The following is a 10743-nucleotide window of genomic DNA, read 5'->3' on the forward strand; positions in this document are numbered from 1 at the left end:
GAAGGCCCTCTATGAGGTGGACTGATTCAGTGACTGGGGTAATTGGGATGGGTGTAGCAGAGACGGTGCGATTGGCACAGGACAGAGCGGAGTTTAGGGCTGTTGTACATAGGGTCGCTATGAGTCACAAGCGACTTGACGGCACATAACAACAACAATATGTATCACATGCAGTATTGCAGAATGACTTGCTAAAGTCATCATTTGCAAATGTTCACCTGAAGATATTCCCTGTTATGATTTATAAGGATACTGGTAATAAAGGCAGTAATTCTGGGCATTGCAAGGAAGGTTGTGTCTCTGGCTCAGAGATTATCAACTTAACTATGGCCCACCAGTCCCCACCTTTATTCCCTGGAAGCAAGTATTTAAGACCCACAAAGACACTGGGTGGACTCAGCTCTAGGCCTCTCCCCTCTACCACCAAATGAGCCCCAGAGCCAAGCTGTAGACCAAAGGCAGTCAGTCTTCTTAAGGTCATACCTGATTCTTGTGCTACTGCCCCAAACCCATTATAGTACAGAGTTTAGAGATCAAGAAATGTGGTAAGAGCTGGAGGCAGAGAACAAAAAGGGAAGAACCTGCTTAGTGTTTCTCAAGCTAAAAGAACTGAAGAACAATTTCAAGCCTCAAGTTGCAATTCTGAAAGACACCATGGGCAAAATCTTGACCTATGAAGCATTAAAAGAAAATTGAAGGAATAAAGTCCATGTATCATTAAGAACTGGTTGACACTGAAAAATTTCAGGAAGCACCATATGAACAAGAGCCAATGGTAACAATGGAAGAAAATCAAACTGTGCTGAAGACACTGGCAAAAATAAGGCCCCCAGAATAGATGAGATACTGATTGACATGTTTCAACTAGCAGATGCAACCCTGGACTTGCTCACTAGTCAATGCCAGGAAATTTGGAGGACAGCTGCATGGCCAACTGACTGGAAGAGATCCAAATTTATCCTCATCCCCAAGAAAGGTGATCCAACAGAATATGGATATGATCGAACAACATCATTAATATCAACCACATGCAAACAAAAGGGAACTTCCAGAAGTACTAGCTGGGTTTAGAAGAAGCTGTGGCACCAGGGATATCATTGTTGAGGTCAGATGGATCCTGGCTAAAAACAGAGAATATCAGAAGAATATCTGTGTTTTACTGACTATTCAAAGGCTGTGTGGATCATAATAAACTATGGCTAACACTGAAAATACTGCCATGGGCAACCGTTACAGCATTTGACCTCCCAATGGCGCAAGGTTCAGCTTCACGGCAAACCCAGATTACCTCAGAATGGCAATTTGACAGAAGAGTGCAGTACAACTTAGAAGAATGTTCCTACAAAATAAAAGACAACACTAGGCCCTCGGGCTGAACTGACATTTAAATACAATTCAATCTGTATGCTTTGCAAATAACTGTGATGCCAGACTCCATGAAGAAGAATGTGGCATCAGGATCGGATACGGCTCATCAATAACCTGCGTTATGCAGACGACACAACCTTGCTTGTTGAAAGCGAGTGGGATCTGAAGCACTTGTTGCAGAAAATCAAAGACTAATGCTTTCAATATGGATTGCATCTTAAGATCAAGAAGACAAAAGTCCTTACCACTGGGTCAGTGGGCAATATCATGATTGATAAAGAAAGGTTTGAAATTGTTAATGATTTCACCTTGCTTGGATCTATACCCAACAACCTTGGTAAAAGCAGTCAAGAGATTGAGAGATGTATTGCTTTGGGCAAGTTCACTGTTAGGGACTTTTCCAAAATACTGAAGAGCAATGATGTCAGTCTGAAGACCAAGATGTGCTTGATCCAGCCCATGGTCTTTTCAATTACTTGCTATGTATCTGACAGATAGACAGTGAACGACAGAAGAATCGATGCCTTTGAGTTGTGGTATAGAAAAAGAATACTGAATATTCCATTGTTGTTGTTGTTAAGTGCCATCAAGTTGAGTATGACCCACAGCAATCATATGAATAACAGATATGAACTCTGTCCTATCCTGTGGCATACTCACACTTCCTGACACTTTAGAGCCCACTGCAGCAATCATTGTGCCAATCCACTTAATTGAGGGTCTTTCTCTCCTTCACAGACCCTCTGGCTTTCTGAGTATCACAACCCTCTCCAAGGAGCAGCCCCTCCTAGCAACACGCCTAAAGTATGTGAGATTTGTCATCTTTGACTCCAAAGAGCACTCTGGCTGCACTTTCTCCAAGAGAATGCAAAAGTTGGAAACAATGAAGAAGGAATAGTGCAGGAAAATATGAGTTTGGTGACAGAAATGAGGCTAGAAATAGAATGATTGAATTTTGTCCACTGCAAATATATTTTTTAAAGGACACAAATGCTGACTTTACACAATGACCTCACCTGATAGGCTGCATAGGAATCAGATTGACTATATATGTGGAAGGAGAAACTAAATATTGCCAGTCAAAACTAGGCCCGGGAGGACTGTGGGTCAGATGACCTATTACTCATGTGCAAGGTCAAATTGAGGCTGAAGAAAATGAAAACAAGTCCATGAGAACCAAAATATGGTCTTGAGTCTATTCCATCTGAATTTAAAATCATCAAGAATAGATTTAAAGTATTGAACACCAATGACTGAAAGCTAGATGAGTTGTGGGATGATATCAAGGATAGTATCCATGAAGAGAGTAAAGGGTCATTACAAAGACAGGGGAGAAAGAAAAAAATGAAATGGATGTCAGAAGAGACTCTGAAAATTGTACTAGAGCATTGAGAAGCCAAAACAAAGGGAGAACATGTTGAAGTAACAGGGTTGAACAGAAGTCTTCAAAGGGCAGCTAGAGAAGACAAAGCCAGGTTTTATAATGGAATGCGCAGAGAGCTGTAATTGGAGAATAAAAAGGGAAGAATGTGTTAAAGGACCCAGGAAACACCAAAAGAAGATAGAGGGAATACACAGTCACTGTTCCAAAAAGAACTGATGGAAATGGAAAAATTTCAGGAAGTACCATCTGAGCAGGAGCCAATGGTAATGAAGGAGGAAATGGAAGCTGCATTGAAGGCTTTGGCAAAAAATAAGGCCCCAGGAATCAACGGGATACCAACTGACTTCTTTCAATTAATAAATGCAGCCCTTGATGTGCTCAATAGTCTATGACAAGAAATTTAGAGGACAGCTATCTGGATCTGGCCAAAGGATTGGAAAAAGTCCTTATTTGTTCCCATTCCCAAGAAAGGTGATCCAACACAATGTAGAAACAATCGAATATCCCATAGACTGCCAAAAGAACAAACAGATGTGTATTGGCAAAGGTGCAATCGGAGTGCTCCTTGGAGGAAAGATGGCAAAGTTTCATCTCTCATACTTTGGACATGTTGCTAGGAGAAGCTATTCTTTGCGGGGTTTTTTTCATTCACCGTTGCACATTTTCGACCACCCCCCTTCTTTTGTCCTCCCAAGTCCACTTTGCAGTACACCTCTTGATTCAGATTGTTGTCATACATATAGTGCCCAACATATTCCTTTCAGTCTTCCCCTCATTTGTTCCAGTGCAGTGTTCATTATCTATCCACTTTTTTCCTGTTTCCCCCCCAATACCCTATGTCAGTCCTCTTTTATAACAGTGGTATTAGGCAGTATTTGTCACTTTGTGATTGAGATATTTAATTCTGCATAATGTCCTTCAGGCTTATCCATGTTGTGTAGTGTTTTCTGAGTTCACTGTTTTTTAATGCAGCATAATATTCCACTGTATCAAAGTACCATAGTTCTTCTATCCATTTGTTTGTTGATGGGCACTTGGTTTACGTCCATCTCTTTGCTCTTGTGAATAATGCAAAAAATAAACATGGTGTGCATACATCTGTTTGAGCCACGGCTCTGGTTTCTTGAGGGTATATTCCCAGTAGCAGAATTGCTGGATTAAATGGTATTTCTACTTTCAATTTTTTGAGAAAGTGCCAGACTGCCTTCCACAGTGGTTGCATCATTATACATTTCCACTAGCAGTGAATAAGAGTTCTAATCTCTCCACAGACTCTCCAGTATTTGTTGTTTGCTGCCTTGTTGAACTTTGCTATTGTTGCTGGGGTGAAAGGCTATTCTTTGGAAAAGGGTATCATGCTTGGAAGGGTGGAGGGTCAGTGAAAGATAGGCACAGGAAAGGACAGGATTCAGATCTGTTGTTTATAGGGTCGCTATGATATGTACTTTACTCAAGGACACTTAACAAATACAAGGAGCACTCTGGCTGCACTTTTCCGAACAAATTTGTTTGTCCTTGTGGCAGTCTGTGGTTAGACACCACAATGCCCTTCTGTCTTGTTAAAATATAGACTCCACTTCAGTATAGCTGCAGGGGTGGACTGCAAATTATCAGCAATGATGAATCAGGGATTAAACCAGAATGAACTGGCTGAAAGATCTGCCTAAAAATCATGCTAAATGTCATACAAGAAAAGCTCTATTTGAGGAAAAGGATACTTACCAGGAGCTGTGATGCCCAATACTCCCAGGTTCCCCAATTGCTTCCAAAACTCCTGTCAACAGAATGGAGTTATGAGAAAGCAGTCAGTCACAGGTGTCTGAACAATGAGACTCAAATGTTGCAGAGAGTGAAGCTACATTCTTAGGGAGGTGAGTCATTCACACTGCAGTACAATTCCCAGCCAGCCCAGTTCCCACAGACCGCCCCGCAAGTCCTCCCCTGACCACCCCCATCCCCCAAGGCTTGGGTCTTACAACTTACTCGAAGGTTCTTGAATTCATTGCACTGATCAATCTCCTGGGCTTTGGGAGCCAAATGCTCCTGAAAGAACTTACTCATGTTGTGACGAAGCTAGAGGGAGAGAGTAAAACCAAGATATTGCTACTCAAGATAGTTTTCCAGTATTGAGGATATACTTAGGAAAATTGTCTTCCAGATAATAAACAACTTTATTAAACCACAGAATGAAAATTAGAGACCACACCAGTTTATACCTCCTTGGAGACTGTCTTCACTCCCTTCCTTACATAAAATAATTCAATGTTTCCCTTGTACCTTGGATGAAACACAGCTCAGTCCTTACCCAAGCCTCAGAGGCTCTGCATGAGCTGACAGGTTGTTCCTTCTTGACTTCTTCAACACCTTTCTCACCTCTCTCATTTGTTCCGCTACTTTTTTTTTCTGCCCCAGGTCTTTTGATAATTACACAAAATAAAAACAAACCCAAAATTAAGCTCACTGCTTTAGTGCGGTTCTGATGACAACTCCTAGTGACATTGCAGAACACAGTAGGGACCCTCAAACTTTTGGTTAGCAGCTGTGTTTAACCAATGTGCCACCAGGGTAACAGAGATTACAGAGATAGCATGGCAACTACACTTGGCAAAAAAACTGAACAGTGAACTCTTTTGGACTGAGGGAATCAAAAGAAATTATATCTACAGATATTATTTCCTACTAGGACATACAATTCCTACCAACCTTTGGAGGAGCTGTAATGATACAGTGGTTAAAGTGATATGTTACTAATGGAAAGGTCAGAGGTCCAAACCCTCAGTTACTGTAAGGAAGAAAGATGCACCAGTTTGCCTCCATAAAGACTTCCGTTTTGGCCAACAAACACAAGAAGAAACAAATGCTTGCTTTTTTTCTCTCTGCTTTTCTATGGACAGCTTGCCATAGGACTTGGCTTCACCTCTGTCTTTCTGGGCCTTTCCTCTTCTTCCTCTTTTCCTTCTTTTTCACTTTAACTCTTTTGCATGGCCTACCTTTGACCAACTATGCCTGTGTCTTCTTGCCTTAATATATCTTTTTCACTTGCTTTGCTAGGAAAAAAAAAAGAAGAAATGCTCAGATCATTAGCTACTGTTGTTATGTGCTGTCAAGTGAGAACTGACTCATAGCTGAACCTCCAGCATGTTTTCAGAGGCAGAAAAATCACACAGGAGGAGGTTACTCTTCTGTCTCCCTTCAGAACAGCTGGTGGATTCGAACCAAGTGTCCTCAAACAAGCAGTATAGCTTCTTATCATCACTAGGCTATCAGAGCTCTCTCATGAGCTACTGTTATTAGGTACCATCGAGTCAAGAATGACTTGAGTGACCCTATGAACAACACACCTATATCTATCCTATCCTGTGCCATCTTCATCATTTCTGACATACCTGAGCCCAATGCTGTGGTTACTCTGTCCAATCTGTGCTCTACAACAAACACAATCTGTGCTCCTCTATTGTTCATAGGATTTTCCGAGGCCTGTTATTTCATAAGTTGATAGTCAATCCTGCTTTCCAATCTGTCTTAATCTGGAGCTCTACTGAAACCTGTCCACCATGAGTGACCTGCTGGCATATGACATACCAGGGCATTGCTTCCAGTATTATAGCAACCCACAAGTCACCCTAGTACAGCAAACTGACAGACAATTGCTATAATAATAAGGACAAATAATAAAGCAGCAAGTATAGTAGCCTCTCCTAACAATATGCTCAAAGTATGTGAAATGATTCAGTGACTGGGGTAATCGGGATGGGAGTGTCAGAGGCAGTGCGATTGGCACAGGATAGAGCAGAGTTTAGGGCTGTTGTAATAGGGTCGCTATGAGTCGCAAGTGACTCGCCGGCACATGACAACAACAACATGTGAAATGAAGTGTTGAAACATGGAATACTTCATGAATTTAAGTGTCATCCTTGCACAGGGGCCATGCTAATGTTCTCTGTATTGTTTCCATTTTAGTATATGTACTGCAGAAGAAAGTGCTCATTAGATATTATTGTTGTCGTTTGGTACCACTGAGTCAGAACCAACTCATAGCTGACCTTCTAGTGGGTTGTCAGAGGCAGTAAATCACACAGGAGAAGACTGCACATCTTTCTCCCACAGAGCTGCTGGTGGATTCGAACTATATATCATTGGGTTGGCAGCATAGCTCCTTAACCTTTACGCCACCAGAGTTCTCTCTCTTATCTCCATTTGCTATTAGAGAGATGCAAAACAAAACAAGAATGAAATAATCACTTCGTACTGGTAACAACAGCAAAGTCTAACAAGACGGCAAACAACAAATGCTGGAGAGGGGATGGAAAAATTGAGGCCTCATATACACTGCTAGTGACAATATAAAATGGTGCAGTCACTATGGAAAACAGTTTGGTGCTTCCTTAGAAAGTGTTGAGAACAGAAACACCATTTGATCAAGCAAACTCACTAGTAGGTATATATTCCAAAGAAATAAGGGCTGTGACACAAACTAACACATACATATCCACAATAGCAAAGAGTTGGAAACAACCCAAATACCCCTCAACTGATGATAGCTAAAGAAACTATGGTATTATGTAACACTGAGTAATGATCAAGAATTCACGAAAAACTACACAACATGGATGAATCTAGAACAAATTATGCTGAATTATGACATAAATCAGCCTCAAAAAGACAATTATGGTATAAAACCACAACTATAAAAAGCTAGGGAAAGGCCTCAAACAACGCATATACTATGACTAAGTTGTTGCCAGGGTTAGAGTTAGGGTGAAGGTGAAGGTGAGGTTTAGCATGAGGTTTAGAGTTAGGGGGAGGGTTAGGGTTAGGAGTAAGGTTAGGGTTAGAGTGAGGTTGAGGCTGAGGTTTAGGGTAAAGGTTAGGGTTACTTTAGCTTTAGTGTTAGGGTTACAGTTAGGGTTAGGGTAGTGTTTACAGTTAGGGATAGTGTTTAACATTATATATGGTATTATGTACTATTTGTTAAAAATTATTTCATGGTTGGAGGTGGAAAAGCTAGGGAAAGACAGAAGCATTCTTGGATAGTTTCCAGGAATGAAAAGGTGGGAGAGGGGATCAACAAGTAATGAATAGACAAGAGGAATGAAAATTAATGAAAAGACACACTGGGTGCAGGGAAAGGCATCACAGTATGGAGTTTATCAAACATTGTCATTAATTACATTAATCACTGGCAGTTAATGTTATAAAACAAAATGTCTATGAATGATTGTATGAAAAAAATCAAGATGATTTCTAAACCTTCACTCAAAAATAATGATTTCAGCCTTGGAAATTCTATGAGACAGTTCCACTCCATCCCTGAAGGGTCAGTGTAATTTGGAACAGATTTGAGAGCAATAGTTTTAGTTTGGGGATTCTTATCTAGAGCCATAGTAGAATCCCATAGGGCAAGGTTCTTATCTGTTGCTCATAGGTTCACTGTGAGTCACAAGTCAAAAGGAGAGGAAGACCCTCAACCAGGTGGACTGCCAGTCACTGCAACAAGAGTGCCAGAGACTGAGGAGGGCACAGGATAGGGCAGGGTTCAGATCTGTTGTTTATAAGGTCGCTATGAGTCGTACTCAACTTGACAGCACCTAATAACAAGGGAAATCCATTTAGTTCTCCAGAGAGCACATTTTTAAGCACATATTTCAATTTCTCGTTTGTGGTTTGATACAACTGGCTAAGGAGTAATTAGCAGGTTATATAATTTCATCAGCTGTTAAACAGCTATGACAAAGGTCATCTTTCAGAAACTAAGCCTTAGCTAATGGCCCAGTTGCAAGTAGCTTTATAAAGACGGAAAGCCCTTCTGTCACAAACAGGAGTTCCTGGATGCCACAAATGGGTTAAGTGCGCCAAGTATTAACTCGCTCGAACTCAGCAGGAACCCATTCCTGAAAAGTCAAGGTCTTGAAAGCCCTCCTGGGCCTTTCTAGCCCGCCCACGTGGAGTCACTGCGGAGTCGGAGTCGGAATGGACCGGCAGTAATTCGTGCCCCACCTGGGGAGTGCTCCAGCCAATGCACACACCACCGTCAGCTTCACAGCTTTCCTCTCTCATCTCATCAGATGCAACCCTGCCTTGCTGCCTCGCTGCCTCAAATCTTTCCTCCAGAGGTCTGAGCCCAAAGGGTGAAGTCCAGTGTCTTGTCCTCGACCCCGGAATTCCACTGACCTCAGCCGTGGCTGAGAGGACGCTGAGCAGAAGTGCGCGCGGCGGTCAACAGGGCTGACGGGGGCCTGCGCGGGAGGCCTCGTTGCTGGAGGGGCGACTGCCCATTTTCCTACCTGTTTCTGTTCTTCGCTCAGCCCGTTGATGGCATCATCCACGGGCAACAGCGAGTGGGCTCGCCGCGGCATGAAGCCGGCAAGCGGCGGCAAGAGCGGCCGCAGCTTCCACCTGACCATGCACGACCCCAGGCGCCCAGCAGCCGTCGCCATCTCTGCTCAGTGAACGCCACCGAGTCACCCCAATCCCAGGCTTCACTGCCCGGGTCCAATCAGGGAGGGAGGGTCCGGGTCCAATCAGGGAGGGAGGGTGGGCCCCCCAGCAGCCTATCACCGCTCGCTACCGGCTGAAGGCCGTTCTACCCTTGGCGTTCACACAAACCAATCCCCGGAGGCTTCGGGCCACGCCTGCGGGAAGTGGGCCACGTGTTCCCAGACCGAGGTCAGCTGGAGAAGGAGGGAAACACAAACTAAAGCTCGGTGGAGTCGGAACTGACCCATAGCTGAGCCTCCGGCGGGTTCAAGAAGCTGTAAATCACATGGAATGAGATTAAGTGCAGCAGCTGGTGGATTTGAACCCACCGAGAGGCTCCACCTTTGGGTAACCAGCGCAACTCTTTACGGACTGTGCCACTGAGAAAAAGATTATTTTCTTTGGGCTGGAAATAATATTATTTCCCTTGTGTGGAAATAGCATCACTTAACAGCAAAGTGTTAAAACTGCAGTTTCTATTTCTCCCCAAAGCTCAGTAAACCAAACCATTGCAGTGGGGTGGATTTAAACTCACAGTGTCCCTATAGATCAGGGTAGAAGTGCTCTTAGGGTTTCCAAGGTTGTAAGCCTTTGTCAGTGCAGATTGCCTCATCTTCCCCTCAAGGGCATTATGGATTTCAGGTACAATCGAGGATTAGGAGCCAACGCACTTAACCACTGTGCCTCCTACTCAGTGTAAATTGCCACCAACATCTATGTTGTAACATCTATGTATTTAAGAGACAATTTTATGTATACATGTTTGTATTTATGCATCTAAGAGTCATGAGTAAGAGTGTGTCTGGCTCATAGCAGAAGGTTGCAAATCTGTTGAAGTGGATTCTCTGTTCTTTCTGCCCTGGAGCAGTCTGGTGGACTCAAACTGCTGATTTTGCTAATTTAGTCTACTGCACACAACAGACCTCCCAAATGTCCAGTACATAGGAATAAAAGATCAAGCAAATAATGGGATATTAAGATAGGGAAAGTAGTGCTCCAATGTGCACATTAATCACAAGTTAGCTAAATTTGCTCTGTTATGTAATGTGACTTGATTTATACTTTATGAAAGAAGGATTATTTTTTTTAGAATCAAAATTTATTTGTGAAGATTTTTAATTCATAAATAGTACAAAAACAGAAATTTACTTAGATTTTTTTTAACATAAGTTAACACGTTTGTCTGAGGCACCAATACATTCACATACAGATCCCCAGTTCCCAGGTTCAGTCAGCAGGTTAATGTTAACAAGATCAGTGAATTTTAACACTAGCATTTCAAATATTTCTTTAACATTAAACCTTTTAAGAATTCCCTCCTGTAAAGAACTCTTAAGTTCTTTCTAAAACACTAACACCTTTGGCCATGTATTTATTGTAAGCCACATTCCTTGTTAAGGAATTTTGGGAAGTAGTTCTTCTGAGGGATTTTTGGGGGACATTCAAACCTCTGAACTCAAGGTTAGCAGCAGAGTGGGTAACATGTTTTCACCACTCAGGCATTAAATAGTCGT

General features: G+C 42.4%; 1 protein-coding gene across 1 annotated transcript in view; it reads right to left on the bottom strand.

Annotated features, from left to right (window-relative positions):
- The window catches only part of IVD (isovaleryl-CoA dehydrogenase), a 30526-nt gene extending 21337 nt beyond the window's left edge, over window positions 1–9189 (bottom strand). Inside the window, exons 1-3 of the mRNA XM_006883018.1 lie at window positions 9037–9189; window positions 4736–4825; window positions 4475–4526 (exon numbers count right to left, since the gene is read on the bottom strand). Of these exons, the coding sequence (XP_006883080.1) occupies window positions 4475–4526; window positions 4736–4825; window positions 9037–9189 (295 nt within the window). The remainder of the gene's footprint in view (window positions 1–4474; window positions 4527–4735; window positions 4826–9036) is intronic.
- Between the last annotated feature and the right edge of the window lie 1554 nt (window positions 9190–10743).

Source organism: Elephantulus edwardii, unplaced genomic scaffold, assembly GCF_000299155.1.
Source record: "Elephantulus edwardii isolate Elephantulus edwardi_28Jun2011 unplaced genomic scaffold, EleEdw1.0 scaffold00026, whole genome shotgun sequence".
NCBI lineage: Eukaryota > Metazoa > Chordata > Mammalia > Macroscelidea > Macroscelididae > Elephantulus > Elephantulus edwardii.